The sequence below is a fragment of the Aspergillus heteromorphus genome, assembly GCF_003184545.1.
Source record: "Aspergillus heteromorphus CBS 117.55 chromosome Unknown BO70scaffold_55, whole genome shotgun sequence".
Classification (NCBI taxonomy): domain Eukaryota; kingdom Fungi; phylum Ascomycota; class Eurotiomycetes; order Eurotiales; family Aspergillaceae; genus Aspergillus; species Aspergillus heteromorphus.
The window spans coordinates 11127-36133 of record NW_020290460.1 but is presented as its reverse complement, the minus strand read 5'-3'; the positions used below and the strand labels follow the sequence as shown (position 1 = coordinate 36133).

The 25007-nt window shown below is 14.8% G+C and overlaps 3 protein-coding genes across 3 annotated transcripts; all 3 read left to right on the top strand.

The window, feature by feature from the left end:
* Window positions 1-4562: 4562 nt before the first annotated feature.
* BO70DRAFT_302607 (uncharacterized protein) lies at window positions 4563-4751 on the top strand (the record flags this gene model as incomplete). Its single annotated transcript, XM_025539757.1, has 1 exon — window positions 4563-4751. A coding segment is annotated over one exon (189 nt), but the record flags the coding sequence as incomplete, so codon positions are not given.
* Window positions 4752-17899: 13148 nt separating this feature from the next.
* On the top strand, window positions 17900-18064 carry BO70DRAFT_302664 (uncharacterized protein; the record flags this gene model as incomplete). The annotated part of the gene is made up of 1 exon (XM_025539760.1): window positions 17900-18064. A coding segment is annotated over one exon (165 nt), but the record flags the coding sequence as incomplete, so codon positions are not given.
* Window positions 18065-23968: 5904 nt separating this feature from the next.
* On the top strand, window positions 23969-24124 carry BO70DRAFT_302652 (uncharacterized protein; the record flags this gene model as incomplete). The annotated part of the gene is made up of 1 exon (XM_025539759.1): window positions 23969-24124. A coding segment is annotated over one exon (156 nt), but the record flags the coding sequence as incomplete, so codon positions are not given.
* Between the last annotated feature and the right edge of the window lie 883 nt (window positions 24125-25007).

The following is a 25007-nucleotide window of genomic DNA, read 5'->3' as shown; positions in this document are numbered from 1 at the left end:
TATATGCTTTTGATAGCCAATTGACTATAAATATAAATAAAAAAGATCTCTTAGTTTTTAATCAGTTTTTTAACAAGTTTTAATCAAGTTGAATCAGTTTTTAGTCTTTTTCTTATTTATCTAATCTTTAATTCTTTTTATTATTTTTTTTATCTTTCTCTTATCTTTCTTTTATCTTTATCTCACTTTCATCTTACTTTTGTATCTAATTTATATAAGAAAGTAAGAGTTTAGTAAAGTCTTTCTAAAAGATTAGAGAAAATTTCTTATTTAATTATCTGATTTTTAATTTTTTTTATTTTTTACTTCTCTTATCTTTCTCTTACTTTTATCTCACTTTTGTATTTAATTTATATAAGAAAGTAAAAGTTTAATAAAGTCTTCTTAAGAAAAGTTCTTACTTCTTAAGAAAAGTTCTTAGTTATAAGCCCGATTATACTCTTATATTAATTCTTTATTAATATCTCTAAGACTTTTTATATTCTTTTATTTCTCTTATTTTTACTTTATCTCTGACTTAAAATTTATATAAGAAATTATAAAATTTTTAAATAAAAAATAAGATTTATCTAAATTTTTAAATTTTTTTAACTATTTCTTTATTATATCTCAAAATCAGTAATTTAAAAAAATTTCTATTATTTTTAATAATTAATCTGATTGATTTCTTTGGATTAATCAAATTTAATTATTTATTATTAATAAGAATATCTGAGAATATATAAATCCAGATTTATCTAAGAAACTTAATTATTTTATCAAGCCAGTTACTATATTTATTTTAGACTTTAATTATTATACTATTTTAATAATAAATCTTAGTGAATCAGACCGCCTTCTATATCAAGAAATTATAAATTAATTTAATTATTAATTTAAGAAATAAAAGAAAATCATCTCTGAACTAGTCTCTTTAAGTTTATTAATAAATTTTATATTAAATAAGCAAAATCAGCATGCTATACTTAATTTAAAAAGATTTTATTAAATTTTATAAGTTCTAAAAAAAAGAATTGCCTCTATTAATCAGTTCTGTATAAAAAAAGTTATTAATAAATATTATAAGCTATAATTCTCAGAAATAAAGAGTTCTATTAAGAATTATATAATTTAATAAAAGCTTATTTATTCAGAAGCAGTAAAGCTGAAATTAAGCAAGATTACTAGTTTTATTTAAATAATCTATAATTTTCTTGAATCAGTTCAGGAAATAATAGATAATTTTATAATAATTTAATAATTAAAATTAATTAATAATAAGAATAATCAGAAAAAACTATCTGAGTTTCTTAAGATAATATAAAGAATATATAATTAAATTTATCTAAATTCTTAAATTAGATAATCTATTAAATTAGTTAATAATAATAATAGTAGAATCAGCTATATCTTCTTTTAAGATCTTTTAAATAATTCTAAATTAACTGTTTTAACAACTATTTTAATAACTGAGTTAAAACAAACTTTCTAAAACAGTAAAATATTAATAAAAAAATAAAGATTTAAGAATCAGCCCTGTCTATATAAATCAGATAAAAATAATAGATTTTATAATTTTAATAATTATTTCTATATTAATAAGAAACTAAGAAATTCTGAATAGAAGCCTGAGACTGAAATCTTAAACTATTTTAAAAATATTTTTAGAAATAGTTTTAAATTAAGATATTTCTTTAAATAACACTGCCAGACTTACTAAATATTATTTTTATTTAATAAAAATAATAAAATAACTGTCAAGGCAGAAAAGATCTTCTTAGTAATAAGTTAATAAACTGTCTATTTAGAATAATTATTAATATTTTATTTATTTTAATAGACTTTTAATACTGCTTTAGATAATTATATCTATAATTCTTTGAATTTCTTTATTAATTATACTTCTATTATAAATAAAAGTAGATTAATAAGAATAGAAGACACTGCCTCAGTTATTTAAAACTATAGAATAGTTATTTTTTATCTTATTTATTTAAATAGAAAAGATCTATATTTTAAACTTAAAGAAGTAATCTATATTTTTTAATTTTATATAAATATTCTCTCAGCTATAAAAGCTGATAAAAAGAGACTATTTTTAAATAAAAAAGATAAATTTCTTAAATAAGCAGATAGAATTTTACTATATTAAATTAAGAAAATCAGAGAAATATATTATATTTAATAAAAATAAAAATCTAGTTTTACTATAATTATTATTATTAAATCAAGTTAGTTAGCTATCTTAGACTTATTAATTCGCGGTCTCAAGCTAATTAAACTCTTAGAATATTAATATATAACACCTGAAACAGTCAAAGAATAATATAAAAAATTAAAATACTCTGATAAAAAAGTCTTAAATTATTTAAGTAATTCAGTTCAAAAAATTAATATCACTGATTTATTAAAATAGACTAGCTCAGATAAGCTAAGCTAAAATAAAAAATATTTTATATATAAAATTAGTTAATCAGAAAGATAAATTTCAAGACAAAAATTCAAAGAAGAAAATTAGATATTTAAATTAATTTATTAGAACTTGATTTATATAATAAATAAAATTAATAAATAAAAATATATCAGCTATCTTTATTATTTCTATTCAAAATTTTATCTAGGGCAAGCTCTAACTTCCAAATCAGATATTTCAGAATTAATTATTAATATAATTTAATTAATTATTAATTAGTTTAAGATAATATTCAAGAGATTTTATTCTGATCAGAACTAAAATCTTGATATTTTTTTAATTTAGGCTAGTATCAAAGATTTACTAATTAATTATTTACTAGTTTATCAGCCAGAGCAAAATCTATATATAAAAAAATCTGAAGCTCTAATTATTTTTAAAATAAGAAATTTATTAATTAATTCAGGGCTTTTTATATTTTTATGGCCTGAAATAATAGATTCAGCTATTTTTATTCTAAATAGAATATTAAATAAACAACTAAATTAGAAAATATTATATAAAACTGTCTGGAAAAGTCTTTTATAGTTATCTAAGAAATTAGATATTTTCTATTTAAGAAAGTATAAATTATATATCTATACCCGAATCAGTAACTTATCTAAAAAAGATAAACTAGAATCCAGAGCTCTAATTAGTTATCTGATTAGCTATTAGATAACTAATATTTAACAGATCTGGATATCTATTCTTAAAAGAGTAATTTCGGCTTGTAATATTATTTTTAATAAAAATTTTAATTATAAATAATATACTAAATTAGGAAATCTATTAACAAAGCAAGAAATAATTAAATTAGTTGATTTTATTTAATTAGAATAATCAGATATCTCTATTTCTGAAGAATCTGAAGAATCTGATACAGATAAGAATCTTTCTAATTCAGAAATATTAAAATAAATATCTAAATCTTTATTAGATAATTAATTAGAACAAGATCAGTTGGCTGCTGAACCAAGCCAGTTGGCAGTCTCAAACAATCAGTTAAATATCTTATAAAATAATAATATAATTATAAGAGATTTACTGTCTTTATTATCTAATCTATCTTCTTCACCGTCTCAGGTTCTTATTAATAATTCAAATATTAATAAGCTGATTAATAAAACTGAGTTCTTAGATATTAAATTAATCAGAGATCTGAAACAGACCCGCTCAGAATTATCTAATTCTGATTCTAAAAGAGCTAGGCTTACTCTTTAAGTTATTTAAATAATAATTAATTATATTAATAAGGGTGAAATTCTCTATATTAATTTCTTATCACTTCCACCTCCGCCTATCAACTGGCGAGAAATAAGAAATTACATGTTTTCAAGCCAATTTACTCAGGCTGCCAAAACTGAAATCAATCAATTGGAAGCCCTAAATACTTGGAACGCATGTTTAATTCATGAAACTAATGGAGCTGAAGTATTACCATTATTTGCAGACACCTGATTGGTTGGAAACACGCGCTAGCACCCTTGCGGCCAGATCCATGCGGATTCTTTTGGCCCTAATTGCCGCGTTTGATCTGGAAATCAACTAACTGGATATAATCACCGCCTTTCTTAATAGTCTTATTAAGAAGAAAATCTATATAAGTCTAATTTCTGAATTAGAAAATAAATAAACAGTTTTTCTATTACAGAAAGCCCTATATAAATTAAGATATTTATTATTTCTTTGATAAAATATCCTGAAACAGAGACTAATAGCTCTAGGGCTAAAGCCTATTCAGAAAGATTAATATATCTTTATTAATAAATTTATAATTTTAATAATTTTTGTGAATAATATAATTTATGTGTTTTATAAATTAAATTATTAAAAATTTAATAAATTCAAGTAAGAATTAATAATATTATTTAAATTCAAAGATCTTAGAGAGATTAATTTATTTTTTAATATTTAAATCTTATATAATCGCCCAAATAGAAAGTTATAGATTTAATAATTAAACTATATTAATAAGATTATTAATAAATTTAATTTAGAGCAAAGAAAAAGCTCTAAATCCCTATTTTTAAGTAAGAAATTAGTAAAGAATCTATTCTATCAGATCACTACTAATTAAATTTATAAATTTCAGCAGAAAATAGAATCAGTTCTATATTCTATAGTTTAGACTAGACCTGATATTACTAAATTATATCAGTTAATTTTAGAATATTTAATTAATCCAAGCCCTAAATATCTCAGGGCTGTGGATTATTTAATCTTTTATTTAGAAGAAATAAAGAACTTGGCTATTAAATTTAGCCCTAGCTCTATTTTATTTTATATGGCCAGTGATACTAGTTTTGCTGATAATTAAGATTATACTAATTTAATAGAGTATATTATTTATTTATTTAATAGTTCTATTAATTAGCTAAGTAAAAAATAATATTATATAATTTTTTTAACTACTGAAGCTAAATTATTAGTCCTAACTACTATAGTTAAGTAACTTCTTTAATAAAGAAGATTTTTTAAATAAATAGAGTTTAATCCTAATCAATACTTCTCTATATTATATAATAATTATCAAACAGTTAAAATTCTTACTGATAAGAATTTTCTATTTTAGACTAGTCTAAAATATATTAATATTACTAATTATTAGCTAAGATAAGAAGCCCTGAATAAAATAATTAATATTTAATAGATATCTATTAATAAAATACAAGCAGATAGTCTGACTAAGCAGTTTCTTAATTAGAAATATACTTAATTTATCAAATAGTTAAATATAATAATTTATTAAATTCTATTATTATTATTTTCTATTTTTAGTAATTTGTTTACTCTAGTTTTTTTAATATTTTATCTTATTAAAACTGCAGGAGTATATTAATAATATAGACAGACTCACTAGTTTGCTGTTTAAGACTTATTAATTTACAGTCTCAGATCAGTTAGCTGTCTTAGATTATTAGTTAATAGATTAATAATTTTAAGTTCTGCCTACCCCGCAGCAAAGTAAGAGATCTTATTTTTATTAATTATTCTAGTCTTTATTTAATCACTGGTTCTATTATTCTTGATCCTATTTTATTTATATAATTTTTATATAATTTTTATATAATTTTATATATTTTTATATGCTTTTGATAGTCAATTAGCTATAAATATAAATAAAAAAGATCTCTTAGTTTTTAATTAGTTTTTTAATAAGTTTTAATCAAGTTGAATCAGCTTTTAGTCTTTTTTTATTTATCTAATCTTTAATTTTTTTTATTATTTCTTTTATCTTTCTCTTATCTTTCTTTTATCTTTATCTCACTTTTATCTTATTTTTATATCTAATTTATATAAGAAAGTAAGAGTTCAGTGAAGTCTTTTTAAGAGATTAGAGAAAATTTCTTACTTAATTATCTAATCTTTGATTTTTCTTATTTTTTACTTCTCTTATCTTTCTCTCACTTTCACCTCACTTTTGCACCTAATTTATATAAGAAAGTAAAAGTTCAATAAAGTCTTCTTAAGAAAAGTTCTTACTTCTTAAGAAAAGTTCTTAATAATTTTTTTTAATTAAAATAAAATAATAGTTTTTAAGTTTATATATAATCTTTAAAAAAGATTATTTTTTATTATTAATTTTAAAAAATAATAAGTTTTTCTTAAAGAGCTAAATATAAAATAATCTTTTAATTTTTTATAATATATATAATCTTAAGATTTAAGAAAAAAGAAAAGATCTGATTTAAAATATTTATCTTAGTTTAAATATTATTATAATATATAAAAATCTAAAAAATAAAAAAAAACTTAATATTATTTTTAAAAATAAATTAAATAATTATAATTAATTTATAATTCTGAAGCTATTTTATATATAATAAATATAAAAAATAAAAATAAAAAGCTCTATAAAAATAGTTTATTTTATTTTAAAATATATTTTATATAAATATAATTTATTATATTTTAATATATAGCTAAGATACTTACTATATTTTATTTATTTTAATAAATCTAATAAACAGAAATTTATATTTAGAATTTAAAATTATAAAATAATTTCCTTTTTTAAATAAAACTGCTTAAGATATAATAAATTAAAATAAAAAATAAATCTTTATAAAAAGAATCTATAAAAAACTTTTTATAAAATCTTTTATAAGAGCTATAATGTTTTGATATAAATTTAATATATTTTATATATTTTATTTATTTATTTTATTTATTTTATTTATTTTATTTATTTTATTTATTTTATTTATTTTATTTATTTTATTTATTTATTTATTTATTTTATTTATTTATTGATTTTATTTATTTTATTTATTTTATTTATTTTATTTATTTTATTTATTTTATTTATTTTATTTATTTTATTTATTTTATTTATTTTATTTATTTATTTATTTTATTTATTTTATTTATTTTATTTATTTTATTTATTTTATTTATTTAATCTATTTAATCTGTTTAATCTATTTAATTTACTTTATTTTAATAATCTAATTATTCTTTCTAACTATTCTATATATAATTTATAATTTTTTTAATTATTTATTTATTTCTAATTTTATTAATAGCTCTTTAAGCTATATCTTATTTATAAATCTAAGAATAATCTAATCTAATAGCTAGTAAAGAATTCAGAAAATTAGTTATAAAAAAGTATTTAATTAAAATTATTATTTCTATTATTTAGTTAGACTAAGAATTAGATATTAGTCTGTTTTTTAATATATAATATGTAATATTTGGTTAAATAATTATTAAAAAATATAATTATTAAAAATATCTAAGTAAATAATATTATATAAAAGTTTAATCTCTAATATAAATAATTCAGCTCTTTTAAATAAAAAATAAGAATATAATAAATTATCTAAGCTAAATTAAAAAAGAAATAATAAAATAAAAGCAGTATATTTATTCTTAATATTTTAATTAATAATTAATATATAGTTTTTCTAGTATTTTATAATATAATTAAAATATATAGCTAAAATAAAGTAGTAATTAAATATTTTTATATATATTTTTTATTATAAGAATAATAATTTTATAAAAAGCTGAATTTTATTAATATAATTAGAATTTTCTTATTATTTTTAATAAATAATAATAAAAAAGATACTAATTTTTTTAATTATATTTTTTTAATTTAAAAAGCTTTTTTTTTATATTTTTAAATAATAATAAAAATAATTAGATTAATAATTTTTTAATCTAAATATATCTTAATTATATTAGAACTTAAAAAAATATAATAAATAAATCTTAATATTAAAAATAATTAAAATAATTAATTATCTAATTTTTTAGCTATATTATAATCAGATATAAAAGTTTTCTTAATCTAATTATAATCTGATAGTCAGATATAAAAATTCTAATTAACCTAATCTGATCTGGCTGTTAGCCACTCTAATTAGATCTTTCTTTTTAAATAAAATTATAATCTTTATTTAATTAAAAAAATATTAAATTATACAGCTAATAGTAAAATCTATTTTTTTTATTAAATTTAATAATTATTATTAATTAAAAATCTAAGTCTAGCTCTATAAGACTTTTTTTATAATTAAAATTAATTAATGTTTTTTCTAATTAAATATATAATATATATTATAATTTCTTAGACTTAAGAATATTTATAATATATATTAGTAATAATTATAGATAGAGATATAATAATTATATTTAGATTAATTATAAAATCTATTTTTTATAAATTAAATAATTAATCTATTTATTTTTATTTTTATAAGTATTTATTATATCTTATATTTTAAATTATAATTAAATAAAAAGTTTTATAAATAATTTTTGTTATTATTTTATTATATTATCTTTTTTTTATTTTTTAAATAAAAATTATACTTATAAATAAACCTTTTATAAAATTATAAATAATATAGATTTATAGCTAATTTTTAGATATTTCTTTTATTAAAATAATTTTTTTATTTAATTAAAATTTTTAAGAATTTATTTTAACTCTATAAAATTAATAAGATTTTAAATAATATTTATAATTATTTTTTTATAAGAAAATACTTTTATAAGTTTATTCTATTTATTTTATAATATTTATTAGAGTGGCTAACAGTCAGATCAGATCAGATTAATTAAAATTTTTATATCTAATCACCAGGTTCTAATTAGATTAAGAAAATCTTTATATCTAATTATAATATAATTAAAAATTAGATAATTAATTTTTTTAATTATTTTTAATATTAAGATTTATTTACTATATTTTTTTAAGCTCTAATATAATTAAGATATATTTAGATTAAATAATTATTAATCTGGCTATTTTTATTATTATTTAAAAATATATAAAAAAAGCTTTCTAAATTAAAAAAATATAATTAAAAAAAATAGTATTTTTTTTATTATTATTTATTAGAAATAATAAGAAATCTCTAGTTATATTAATAAAATTCAGCTTTTTATAAAATTATTATTCTTATAATAAGAAATATATATAAAATATATAATTATTATTTTATTTTAGTTATATATCTTAATTATATTATATAGAATACTAGAAAAACTATATATTAATTATTAATTAAAATATTAAAAATAAATATATTACTTCTATTCTATTATTTTTTCTAAATTAGACTATTCTTAGATTTATAGATAAAATATAATTTAAATAATTATTAATAAAATTAGAAACAGACAGACAGTTAAAAAGATTATAAATAATTAGATTATTAGAATAAAGCAGATTAAATAAATTAAATAAATAAATAAAATAAATAAAATATATTAAATTTATATTATAATACTACAGCTCTTATAAAAGATTCTATAAAAATATTTTATAGATTTTTTTTATAAAAATCTATTTTTTACTTTAGTTTATTATATTTTAAATAATTTTATTTAAAAGAAGAAACTATTCTATAACTCTAGATTTTAGATATAAATTTCTATTTATTAAATTTACTAAAATAAATAAAATATAATAAATATATTAATTATATATTAAAATATAATAGATTATATTTATATAAAATTATATTTTAAAATAAAATAAATTATTTTTATAGAGTTTTTTGCTTTTATTTTTTTATATTTATTATTTATAAAATAGCTTTAGAATTATAAATTAATTATAATTATTTAATTTATTTTTAAAAAATTTTATTAAGTCTTTTTTTTTTATTTTTTAGATTTTTATAAATTATAATAATACTTAAACTAAGATAAATTTTTTAAATTAGATTTTTTTTTTCTAAATCTTAAGATTATATATATTATAAAGAATTAGAAGATTATTTTATATTTAATTTTTTAAAAAAAACTTTTTATTTTCTAGAATTAATAATAAAAAATAATTTTTTTAAAAATTATATAAAAACTAAAAAACTATTATTTTATTTTAATTAGAAAAAATTATTAATAATATAAAATAATTTTTAAAAAAATATATTATTTTTTAATAAAATCTTTTATATTTATTATATTATATATTTTTATATCTTATAATATCTAGAAATTAAAAACTTAGAAACTAGTTCTATAAGTTATTATCTTTATAAAAATTATAAAAAAAATTATTATTAATTATATTTAAATAAATAATTAATCAGATATTAAATAAAAAATTATTATAAATATTTATTTATTTTTTTAAAATAAATCTTTTTTAATTATTATTTTTTTCTAGATTTTTATAATTTATAATAAACAAGATTTTTAGAATTAAATCTTATATTTTATAATTATCTATTATTTATTATTCTAAATTATTAAATATATTTAATTTAAATAAATAATTAATCTTACTATTTTATCTCTCTGCTAAAAATTAAGTTTTTTTAATTAAATATAAATTAAAAAATATTTTATAAAATTATTTAAAGAGATCTATATATAATTATTATTAAAATTTTTAAATATTAAATAAATATTAATTATAATAGATTATTAAATTAGTTTTAATTAAAAAATATTTCTTAATTTAATTAAATATTTCTTAATAAAAAATATAAATTATTATAAGATTTTACTAGATTTTTAATTAATATTTAAATCTTATATTAATAAGAATCTAGCTATAATTATTTTATTAATCTTATATAAATATAATCTTATTTATTAATTATTAGATATAATAACTAATAATACTAGTAATAATAATATAATATTTAATATAATCTTAACTAAATTCTAAACTTAATTTAATTAGAATATTTAATTTTATAATATTCTAATTAATTTTAATTTTTTAAAGATTATTTAAAATTAATATTATATTTTTTATTTTATTTATTTAATTCAGCTTATAATTAATATTTTTTTATAGAAACTTTAGATTAAGATCTTAAATAATATTATTAAATATATATAAAAAAATAATAATAAAATCTTTAAAATTTTTTTAATATTTTAAGAATTCTTAAGAAAATATATTCTAAAAATTATCTATAAAAAATTAATATAAAATCTTTTTTTATAAAATATTTTTAAAAATATTTTATTAATTAGTTTATTATACTAATTCTTAATTATAAATTTAAAAGATTATATAATTTATAAATATAAAATTTTAATATTATAAAAATTTCTTATTTATTTAATAATTTAAATCTAGTTTAATTTATTATTTTTTTTTAATTATAAAATTTATTAAAACTTAATTTATCTTATAATTTATTAAATACTTAATTTTTATTAAATAATTAAAAGTTTTATTTAGTACTATAAGTATAATAATATTAATTATTTTTATTTTATTATAATTAAATAAAAATAAATAGAATATTTTTTTAAGTTTTTATATTTTTCTTTTTTATATTTTTTATTTTTTTAAAAATAATAGATTTATTATTTATAAGATCTATAATATCTATAATAATTTTTTTAATTATTTAAATTATTTAATTAATAAACTAAAAAGAAAGTAGATATTCTAAAAAATAAATTCTTAAGAATTTATATAATATATATTAAAAGCTCTGAAAGTATTATTATTATATTTATTAAATAAAAAATTATATTTATATAATTATAACTATTTTAAATCTAATATTAAAATTTAAGAAATTTAAGAAAGATATATAATTAAATAATAATATTAACTAATATTATAAATATTAAATTATTTTTAAAAAGATATTCTTTTTTTATTATAGTCAGAATCTAATAATTAATATATTATTAATAATTTCTAAATTATTATTAAATCTGGATAAGATTTTTTATAATATTTTTAAATATTAAAAACTTTTATCTATAATTAAAATATATAAAAAACTTAAGATATATCTAGATATTAAAAATATATAGCTTTTTAAAATATTTTTAATTAAATTAATATAATTTTAGATATTATAAAATATATTAATATTTTTATTTACTAAAAATCCTGCTGTAATTAGTTTTCTATTTTTTATTAAATAATTAAAGATTTTCTTTTAATTATAATTAATAATATTAATATTAAATATTTTTTTGGTAATTTTTAAGATATTTATTATTATTACTGGAGCTGTCTTTATTTTAATATAATTAAAATAATTATATTTTAAATATATATTAATTATTTTATTATAAGTAAGAAATATTAGAATATATTTAATAATCTTAATCTAGATTTAATTATCTTTATATTTAAGAAGTAAGAGAAGAATAAAATAATTATTATTTTTTATATTAATAAAAATAAAAATATAAATAATCTTAAAAATAATTTAGAGAATAAATTATTATTAAAATTAGAAGAACTAGTCTTATCTAAATCTTTAATTATTATATATATTTAGATAGAGATAGAGATAAAAACCTGATTTTTATAATTTTTATATTATTATAATTATTATTTCAGATAATATAAAGAATAAATATTTTATATTTTTTTTTATTCTTTTTATATTAAATTTTATAAAAGACTTTTTTAGAGTATAATATATTTTTTAAGATAATTAATTAAGCAGATCAAGTAGTAGATTATATTTAAAAAATATTATTATATTTATATTATAATTAAATATATATTATACTTTATATATTGTTGGTGGTGGCTGCTCCAGGACATGTGACCGCGTCTCTTACTTTAGATGCCGGGATTTCTGGTTTCTGTTCTCTAAATTAACTTATTATTTTCTATTATTTTATATAATTACTTTCTATATCTTTATAAGATTATAAGCCCGGCGGCTTGTTATTTAGAAGATATCTAGTAATTTTTAAATATTTTATAAATATTTTTTATTATTATAAAATATTTTAAATATATTATTTAGCAGATTTTTTCTTAAGTTCTCTGTTTAATTTTTTAATATATTAATATAATATATTATTATTCTATAATAACAGAGATAGATCTAAAGAGTTATCTTTATTAATATTAATAAATATATTTCTAGATAATCTAATTTATTAATTTTAGATTTTATATTCTTAATATTTTAGCTATTTTAAGTATAGTCAGTAATATTAATAATATAACTTTATCTCTTATAACTAATTAGATATATTAAGAGAAATACTTATTTAAATCTATATTTTTAATTATAATTAATAATCTTCAGACTATTCTTAATAATATAATTATATATAAGAATTAGATCTGACAAATCAGACAGAAATTAATTATTATTAACTATAGATAATTTATTAATTTTAATATATCTTAATCTATTCAGAACTCTGAATACTATTACTGATAGCAGAGTTAATCTAGATAAATAATTATATAATTATTAAGTTAGATATTAAATAATCTACAGAAAAAACTACAGAATCCTGATTTTTTTATTAAATATATAAATAATATATAAATTATTATATATAATATTATAATCAACAGCAGTGAGCTATAGATTATAAATATAATTAATAATTTTATTATTTTAGAAAAAATTTAGTATTTATTAATTCCGGATTTTATTATTATATATTATAAGATATATAATTATATTATATATTGTCAACAATATGGGCAGACTGGCCAGTTCGCTGCCTAAGGCCCGCCAGTTGGCTGCCTAAGGCTTGCCAGTTTGCGGCCTCAGGCCAGTTAGCTGTCTTAGACTATTAGTTGGCAGACTAATAATTTCAAGTTCTGTCTATTCTACAGTAGAGTAAGAGATCTTATTTTTATTAATTATTCTAGTCTTTATTTAATTACTGATTCTATTATTCTTAGTTCTGTTCTATTTATATGATTTTTATATAATTTTTATATAATTTTTATATAATTTTTATATAATTTTATATATTTTTATATGTTTTTGATAGCCAATTGGCTATAAATATAAATAAAAAAGATTTCTTAGTTTTTAATCAGTTTTTTAACAAGTTTTAATTAAGTTAAATTAGTTTTTAGTCTTTTTCTTATTTATCTAATTTTTAATTTTTTTTATTATTTCTTTTATCTTTTTTTTATCTTTCTTTTATTTTTATCTTACTTTTATCTTACTTTTATACTTAATTTATATAAGAAAGTAAGAGTTTAGTAAAGTCTTTCTAAAAGATTAAAGAAAAGTTTTTACTTAATTATCTAATTTTTAATTTTTTTTTATTTTTTATTTTTCTTATCTTTCTCTTACTTTTATCTTACTTTTGTATCTAATTTATATAAGAAAGTAAAAATTTAATAAAGTCTTCTTAAGAAAAGTTCTTACTTCTTAAAAAAAGTTCTTAGTTATAAGCCTGATTATATTTTTATATTAATTTTTTATTAATATTTTTAAGACTTTTTATATTCTTTTGTTTCTCTTATTTTTACTTTATCTTTGACTTAAAATTTATATAAGAAATTATAGAATTTTTAAATAAAAAATAAGATCTATTTAAATTTTTAAATTTTTTTAACTATTTCTTTATTATATCTTAAAATCAGTAATTTAAGAAAGTTTCTATTATTCTTAATAATTAATCTGATTAATTTCTTTGGATTAATTAAATTTGATTATTTATTATTAATAAAAATATCTGAGAATATATAAATCTAGATTTATCTGAGAAATTTAATTACTCTATCAAGCTAGTTATTATATCTATTTTAAATTTTAATTATTATATTATTTTAATAGTAGATCTCAGTGAATTAGACTGTTTTTTATATTAGAAAATTATAAATTAATTTAATTATTAATTTAAGAAATAAAAAAAAATTATCTCTGAACTAGTCTCTTTAAATTTATTAATAAATTTTATATTAAGCAAGCAAAATCAGTATATTATACTTAATTTAAAAAGATTTTATTAAATTTTATAAGTTTTAAAAAAAAGAATTATCTTTATTAATTAGTTCTGTATAAAAAAAGTTATTAATAAATATTATAAACTATAATTCTCAGAAATAAAAAATTCTATTAAGAATTATATAATTTAATAAAAGCTTGTTTATTCAGAAATAGTAAAGCTGAAATTAAGTAAGATTACTAGTTTTATTTAAATAATTTATAACTTTTTTAAATCAGTTCAGAAAATAATAAGTAATTTTATAATAATTTAATAATTAAAATTAATTAATAATAAAAATAATTAGAAAGAATTATCTAAGTTTCTTAAGATAATATAAAGAATATATAATTAAATTTATCTAAATTCTTAAATTAGATAATTTATTAAGCTAGTTAATAGTAATAATAACAGAATCAGTTATATCTTTTTTTAAGATTTTTTAGATAATTCTAAATCAACTGTTTTAACAACTGTTTTAATAATTAAATTAAAATAAACTTTCTAAAATAATAAAATATTAATAAAAAAATAAAGATTTAAGAATCGGCCCTGTTTATATAAATCAGATAAGAATAATAGATTTTATAATTTTAATAATTATTTCTATATTAATAAAAAACTAAGAGATTCTGAATAAAAATCTGAGATTAAAATCTTAAATTACTTTAGAGATACTTTTAGAAATAGCTTTAAACTAAGATATTTCTTTAAATAATACTGTCAGATTTATTAAATATTATCTTTATTTAATAAAAATAACAAAGTAACTATTAAGATAGAAAAGATCTTCTTAATAATAAATTAATAAATTATCTATTTAAAATAATTATTAATATTTTATTTATTTTAATAAACTTTTGATACTGCTTTAAATAATTATATCTATAATTTCTTGAATTTTTTTATTAATTATATTTTTATTATAAATAGAAATAAATTAGTAAGAATAGAAGATACTGTCTTAGTTATTTAAGACTATAAAATAATTATTTTTTATTTTATTTATTTAAATAAAAAAGATCTATATTTTAAACTTAAAAAAGTGATCTATATTTTTTAATTTTATATAAATATTTTCTTAGCTATAAAAGCTAATAAAAAAAGACTATTTCTAAATAAAAAAATAAATTTTTTAAATAAGCAGATAGAATTTTATTATATTAAATTAAGAAAATTAAAGAAATATACTATATTTAATAAAAATAAAAATCTAGTTTTATTATAATTATTATTATTAAAACAAGCTAGTTGGCTATCTCAGACTTACCAGTTCGCAGTCTTAAGCTAATTAAACTCTCAGAATATTAATATATAATATCTAAAACAGCCAAAGAATAATATAAAAGATTAGAATATTTTAATAAGAAAATTCTAAATTATCTAAGTAATTTAATTCAGAAAATTAATATTATTAATTTATTAAAACAGACTAGCTTAGATAAGCTAAGTTAAAATAAAAAATATTTTATATATAAAATTAGCCAATTAGAAAAATAAATTTTAAGATAAAAATTTAAGAAAAAAAATCAGATATTTAAATCAATTTATTAGAACTTAATTTATATAATAAATAAAATTAATAAATAGAGATATATTAGCTATTTTTATTATTTTTATTCAAAATTTTATCTAGAGCAAGCCCTAACTTTTAAATCAGATATTTTAGAATTAATTATTAATATAATTTAATTAATTATTAATTAGTTTAAGATAATATTCAAGAGATTTTATTTTAATTAGAATTAGAATCTTAATATTTTTTTAATCTAGACTAGTGCCAAAGATCTATTAATTAATTATTTATCAGTTTATCAGTCAGAGCAAAATTTATATATAGAAAGATTTAAAGCTCTAATTACTTCTAAAATAAGAAGTTTATTAATTAATTTAGGGCTTTTTATATTTTTATAATCTAAAATAATAAATTCGGCTATTTTTCTTTTAAATAAAATATCAAATAAATAACTAAATTAGAAAATATTATATAAAATTATCTGGAAAAGTCTTTCACAGTTATTTAAAAAACTAGATATTTTCTGTTTAAGAAAATATAAATTATATATTTATATTTAAATCAGTAACTTACTTAAAGAAGATAAATTAAAATCCAGAGCTCTAATTAATTATCTGATTAATTATTAGATAACTAATATTTAATAAATCTGAATATCTATTCTTAAAAGAGTAATTTTAGCTTGTAATATTATTTTTAATAAAAATTTTAATTATAAATAATATACTGAATTAGAAAATCTATTAATAAAGCAAAAAATAACTAAATTAATTAATTCTATTTAGTTAGAATAATCAGATATCTCTATTTCTGAAGAATCTGAAGAATCTAATATAAATAAAAATTTTTCTAATTTAGAAATATTAAAACAAACACCTGAATCTTTATCAGATAATTAATTAAAATAAGATTAATTAATAATCTTAGATTAGTTAGCTGTTAAATTAAGCTAGTTAATAGTCTTAAATAATCAGTTAAATATCTTATAAAATAATAATATAATTATAAAAGATTTATTATCTTTACTATCTAATCTATCTTCTTTACTGTCTTAGATTTTTATTAATAATTTAAATATTAATAAGCTGATTAATAAAACTAAGTTCTTAAATATTAAATTAATCAGAGATCTGAAACAGACCCGCTTAGAATTATTTAATTCTAATTCTAAAAAGACTAGACTCACTCTTTAAATTATTTAAATAATAATTAATTATATTAATAAAAATAAAATTCTTTATATTAATTTCTTATTACTTTTATCTCTGTCTATTAACTAATAAGAAATAAGAAATTATATATTTTCAAGCTAATTTACTCAGGCTGTTAAAACTGAAATTAATTAATTAAAAGCTCTAAATACTTAGAATATATATTTAATTTATAAAATTAATAGAGCTAAAGTATTACTATTAAAATAAATATTTTTATATAAATTTAATAAAACTGATTATCTGACTAATTTTAAAGCCTGAATTTATATTAGAAGTAATTTACAGATATCTGATTAATTAAAAATATATATTAGTATTTTTACAGTCAGATTTATACAGATTTTTTTAACTCTAATTATTATATTTAATCTAGAAATTAATTAACTGAATGCAATCACCGCCTTTTTTAATAGTTTTATTAAGAAAAAAATCTATATAGATCTAATTCTTAAATTAGAAAATAAATAAATAGTTTTTTTATTATAAAAAGTCTTATATAAATTAAAATATTTATTATTTCTTTGATAAAATATTCTGAAACAGAGGCTAATAGTTCTAGAACTTAAGTCTATTTAGAAAGATTAATATATTTTTATTAATAAATTTATAATTTTAATGATTTTTGTGAATAATATAATTTATATATTTTATAAATTAAATTATCAAAAATTTAATAAATTTAAGCAAGAATTAATAATATTATTCAAATTTAAAGATCTTGAAGAGATTAATTTATTTCTTAATATTTAAATCTTATATAATTGCTCAAATAGAAAGTTGTGAATTTAATAATCAAACTATATTAATAAGATTATTAATAAATTTAATTTAGAACAAAGAAAAAGCTCTAAATTCTTACTTCTAAGTAAGAAATTAGTAAAAAATTTACTTTATCAGATTATTACTAATTAAATTTATAAATTTTAGTAAAAAGTAGAGTCAGTTCTATATTCTATAGTTTAGACTAGATCTAATATTATTAAATTATATTAGTTAATTTCAGAATATCTGATTAATTTAAGTCTTAAATATCTTAGAATTATAAATTATTTAATCTTCTATTTAAAAGAAATAAAGAACTTAACTATTAAATTTAGTTTTAGCTTTATTTTATTTTATATAATTAATAATACTAGTTTTGTTGATAATCAAGATTATACTAGCTTAATAAAATATATTATTTATTTATTTAATAGTCCTATTAATTAGCTAAGTAAGAAATAGTATTATATAACTTTTTTAATTACTAAAGCTAAATTATTAGTTCTAACTACTGCAGCTAAATAACTTCTTTAATAAAGAAGATTTTTTAAATAAATAGAATTTAATTCTAATTAATATTTCTTTATATTATCTGATAATTATTAAATAGTTAAAATTCTTATTAATAAGAATTTCTTATTCTGGACTAGTCTGAAATATATTAATATTATTAATTATTAGCTAAGATAAAAAGCCCTGAATAAAATAATTAATATTTAATAAATATTTATTAATAAAATATAAGCAGATAGCCTGACTAAGCAGTTTCTTGATCAGAAATATACTTAATTTATTAAATAATTAAATATAATAATTTATTAAATTCTATTATTATTATTTTCTATTTTTAGTAATTTATTTACTTTAGTTTTTTTTAATATTTTATTTTATTAAAACTGCAGGAATATATTAATAATATAAACAGACTGGTCAGTTTACTGTCTAAGATCTATTAGTTAATTATCTAAGACTTACTAGTTTGCAGTTTCAGACCAGTTAATTATCTTAGATTATTAGTTAGCAGACTGATAATTCTGAGTTTTATCTATTCTATAATAAAATAAGAGATCTTATTTTTATTAATTATTCTAGTCTTTATTTAATTACTAGTTTTATTATTCTCGGCCCTGTTTTATTTATATAATTTTTATATAATTTTTATATAATTTTTATATAATTTTTATATAATTTTATATATTTTTATATATTTTTGATAGCCAATTGGCTATAAATATAAATAAAAAAGATCTCTTAGTTTTTAATTAGTTTTTTAACAAGTTTTAATCAAGTTAAATTAGTTTTTAGTCTCTTTTTTATTTATTTAATTTTTAATTCTTCTTATTATTTTTTTTATCTTTTTCTTATCTTTTTTTTATTTTTATTTTATTTTTATCTTATTTTTATACTTAATTTATATAAGAAAGTAAGAGTTCAGTAAAGTTTTTCTAAAAAATTAGAGAAAAATTCTTACTTAATTATTTAATTTTTAATTTTTTTTTATTTTTTATTTTTTTTATTTTTCTCTTATTTTTATCTCACTTTTGTATCTAATTTATATAAGAAAGTAAAAATTTAATAAAGTCTTCTTAAAAAAAGTTCTTATTTCTTAAGAAAAGTTCTTAGTTATAAGTCTGATTATATTTTTATATTAATTTTTTATTAATATCTCTGAGACTCTTTATATTCTTTTATTTCTTTTATTTTTACTTTATCTTTAACTTAAAATTTGTATAAGAAATTATAGAACTTTTAAGTAAAAAATAAGATCTATTTAAATTCTCAAATTCTTTTGACTATTTCTTTATTATATCTTAAAATCAGTAATTTAAGAAAGTTTCTATTATTCTTAATAATTAATCTGATTAATTTCTTTGGATTAATTAAATTTAATTATTTATTATTAATAAAAATATCTAAAAATATATAAATCCAGATTTATCTGAGAAACTTAATTACTCTATTAAGCTAGTTACTATATCTATTTTAGATTTTAATTATTATATTACTTTAATAATAGATCTCAGTAAATCAGACTATCTTTTATATCAGAAAATTATAAATTAATTTAATTATTAATTTAAGAAATAGAAGAAAATTATCTCTGGACTAGTCTTTTTAAGTTTATTAATAAATTTTATATTAAATAAGCAAAATCAGCACACTATATTTAATTTAGAAAAATCTTATTAAATTTTATAAATTCTAAAAAAAAAAATTATCTTTATTAATTAGTTCTATATAAAAGAAGTTATTAATAAATATTATAAGCTATAATTCTTAAGAACAAAGAATTCTATTAAGAATTATATAATTTAATAAAAGCTTATTTATTTAAAAGCAGTAAAGCTGAAATTAAGCAAGATTACTAATTTTATTTAAATAATCTATAACTTTCTTAAATCAGTTCAGAAAATAATAAGCAATTTTATAATAATTTAATAATTAAAATTAATTAATAATAAAAATAATCAGAAAGAATTATCTAAGTTTCTTAAAATAATATAAAGAACATATAATTAAATTTATTTAAATTCTTAAATTAGATAATTTATCAAGCTAGTTAGCAATAATAATAATAAAATTAATTATATTTTTTTTTAAGATCTTTCAGATAATTCTAAATCAACTGTTTCAACAACTGTTTTAATAACTAAATTAAAACAAACTTTCTAAAATAGTAAAATATTAATAAAAAAATAAAGATTTAAGAATTAGCCCTGTCTATATAAATCAGACAAGAATAATAGATTTTATAATTTTAATAATTATTTTTATATTAATAAAAAACTAAGAGATTCTGAATAAAAGCCTGAGATCAAAATCTTAAATTATTTTAGAGATATTTTTAAAAATAGCTCTAAACTAAGATATTTCTTTAAATAATACTATCAGACTTATTAAATACTGTCTTTATTTAATAAGAATAATAAAATAATTATTAAGACAGAAAAGATCTTCTTAGTAATAAATTAATAAATTATTTATTTAGAATAATTATTAATATTTTATTTATTTTAATAGACTTTTAATACTGCTTCAGATAATTATATCTATAATTTTTTAAATTTTTTTATTAATTATACTTCTATTATAAATAAAAGTAAATTAGTAAGAATAGAAGATATTATCTCAGTTATTTAAGACTATAAAATAGTTATTTTTTATTTTACTTATCTAAATAAAAAAGATCTATATTTTAAACTTAAAGAAGTAGCTTATATTTCTTAATTTTATATAAATATTTTCTTAGCTGCAAAAGCTGACAAAAAGAGATTATTTTTAAATAGAAAAGATAAATTTTTTAAACAAGCAGATAGAATTCTACTATATTAAATTAAGAAAATTAAAAAAATATACTATATTTAATAAAAACAAAAATCTAGTTTTATTATAATTATTATTATTAAGACAAGCTAGTTGGCTATCTCAGACTTATTAGTTCATAGTCTTAAGCCAATCAAACTCTCAGAATATTAATATATAATATCTAAAATAATTAAAGAATAATATAAAAAATTAGAGTATTCTAATAAAAAAGTTCTAAATTATCTAAGTAATTTAATTCAGAGAATTAATATTACTAATTTATTAAAACAGACTAGCTCAGATAAATTAAGCTAAAATAAAAAATATTTTATATATAAAATTAGCCAATTAGAAAGATAAATTTTAAGATAAAAATTTAAGAAAAAAAGTCAGGTATTTAAATTAATTTATTAGAATTTGATTTATATAATAAATAAAATTAATAAACAGAGATATATTAGTTATTTTTATTATTTTTATTTAAAATTTTATCTAGAGCAAGCCCTAACTTTTAAATCAGATATTTCAGAATTAATTATTAATATAATTTAATTAATTATTAATTAATTTAAGATAATATCCAAGAGATTTTATTCTAATCAGAATCAGAATCTTGATATTTTTCTAATCTAGACTAGTATTAAAAATCTACTAATTAGTTATTTACTAATTTATTAGTTAGAGTAAAATTTATATACAGAAAGATTCAGAGCTCTAATTATTTTTAAAATAAGAAGTTTATTAATTAATTCAGGACTTTCTATATTTTTATAATTTAAAATAATAAATTTGGCTATTTTTTTTCTAAACAGAATATTAAATAAATAACTAAATTAGAAAATACTATATAAAATTATTTAAAAAAGTCTTTTATAATTATTTAAAAAACTAGATATTTTCTGTTTAAGAAAGTATAAATTATATATTTATATCTGAATCAGTAACTTGCTCAAAAAAAATAAACTAAAATCCAGAGCTCTAATTAATTATCTAATTAATTATTAGATAACTAATATTTAATAAATCTAAGTATCTATTCTTAAAAGAATAATTTCGGCTTATAATATTATTTTTAATAAAAATTTTAATTATAAATAATATACTGAATTAGAAAATCTATTAATAAAATAAAAAATAACTGAATTAGTTAATTCTATTTAATTAGAATAATCAGATATCTCTATTTCTGAAGAATTTAAAAAATCTAATATAAATAAAAATCTTTCTAATTCAGAAATATTAAAATAAACATCTAAATCTTTATCAGGCAATTAATTAAAATAAGATTAGTTAATAATCTTAGATTAGTTAGCTGCTGAATCAAGCCAGTTAATAGTCTTAAATAATTAGTTAAATATTTTATAAAATAATAATATAATTATAGAAGATTTATTATTTTTACTGTTTGATTTATTTTTTTTATTATCTCAGATTCTTATTAATAATTTAAATATTAATAAGCTGATTAATAAAATTAAGTTCTTAGATATTAAATTAATCAGAGATCTGAAACAGACCCGCTCAGAATTATTTAATTCTAATTCTAAAAAAACTAGGCTTACTCTCTAAGTTATTTAAATAATAATTAATTATATTAATAAAAATAAAATTTTTTATATTAATTTTTTATTACTTTTATCTCTGCTTATTAACTAGTGAGAAATAAAAAATTATATATTTTTAAGTTAATTTACTCAGACTATCAAAACTGAAATTAATTAATTAAAAGCCCTAAATATTTAGAATATATATTTAATTTATAAAACTAATAGAGCTGAAGTATTATTATTAAAATAGATATTTTTATATAAATTTAATAAAACTAATTATCTGACTGATTTTAAAGTCTGAATTTATATTAAAGATAATTTACAGATATCTGATTAATTAGAAATATATACTAGTATTCTTGCGGCCAGATTTATATAAATTCTTTTAGCTCTAATTACTGTGTTTGATCTGGAAATTAATTAATTAAATATAATTATTGCCTTTTTTAATAATTTTATTAAGAAAAAAATCTATATAAATCTAATTTCTGAATTAGAAAATAAATAAACAGTTTTTCTATTATAAAAAGTCTTATATAGATTAAGATATTTATTATTTTTTTGATAAAATACTCTGAAATAGAGATTAATAATTCTAGAACTTAAGTCTATTCAGAAAGATTAATATATTTTTATTAATAAATTTATAATTTTAATAATTTTTATAAATAATATAATTTATATATTTTATAAATCAAATTATTAAAAATTTAATAAATTTAAGCAAGAATTAATAATATTATTTAAATTCAAAGATCTTGAAGAGATTAATTTATTTCTTAATATTTAAATCTTATATAATTACTTAAATAGAAAGTTATAGATTTAATAATCAAACTATATTAATAAGATTATTAATAAGTTTAATTTAGGGCAAAGAAAAAGCCCTAAATTCTTACTTCTAAACAAGAAATTAGTAAAGAATCTATTTTATTAGATTATTATTAATTAAATTTATAAATTTCAGCAGAAAATAGAATCAGTTTTATATTCTATAGTTTAAACTAAATCTGATATTATTAAATTATATTAGTTAATTTTAGAATATCTGATTAATCCAAGTCCTAAATATCTCAAGACTATGAATTATTTAATCTTTTATTTAAAAGAAATAAAAAACTTGATTATTAAATTTAGTTCTAGCTTTATTTTATTTTATATAGCCAGTAATACTAGTTTTGCTGATAATTAAGATTATACTAGTTTAATAAGATATATTATTTATTTATTTAATAGCTCTATTAATTAGCTAAGCAAGAAATAGTATTATATAATTCTTTTAATTATTAAAGCTGAATTATTAGTTCTAACTACTGCAGCTAAATAATTTTTTTAATAAAAAAGATTTTTTAAATAAATAGAATTTAATTCTAATCAATACTTCTTTATATTATTTAATAATTATTAAATAATTAAAATTCTTACTAATAAGAATTTCTTATTCTGGACTAGTCTGAAATATATTAATATTATTAATTATTAGCTAAGGCAAGAAGTTCTGAATAAAATAATTAATATTTAATAAATATCTATTAATAAAATATAAATAAATAGCCTGACTAAGCAGTTTCTTGATTAGAAATATACTTAATTTATTAAATAATTAAATATAGTAATTTATTAAATTCTATTATTATTATTTTCTATTTTTAGTAATTTGTTTACTTTAGTTTTTTTTAATATTTTATCTTATCAAAACTGCAGGAATATATTAATAATATAGATAGACTGGCTAGTTTGCTGTCTAAGACCTGTTAGTTAGCTGTTTAAGATTTATTAATTTATAGTCTCAGATTAGTTAACTGTTTTAGACTATTAGTTAATAGACTAATAATTTCAAGTTTTATCTATCCCGCAGCAGAGTAAGAGATCTTACTTTTATTAATTATTCTAGTCTCTATTTAATTACTGGTTTTATTATTCTTGGCCCTGTTCTATTTATATAATTTTTATATAATTTTTATATAATTTTTATATGATTTTTATATAATTTTATATGTTTTTATATGCTTTTAATAGCCAATTGACTATAAATATAAATAAAAAAGATCTCTTAGTTTTTAATTAGTTTTTTA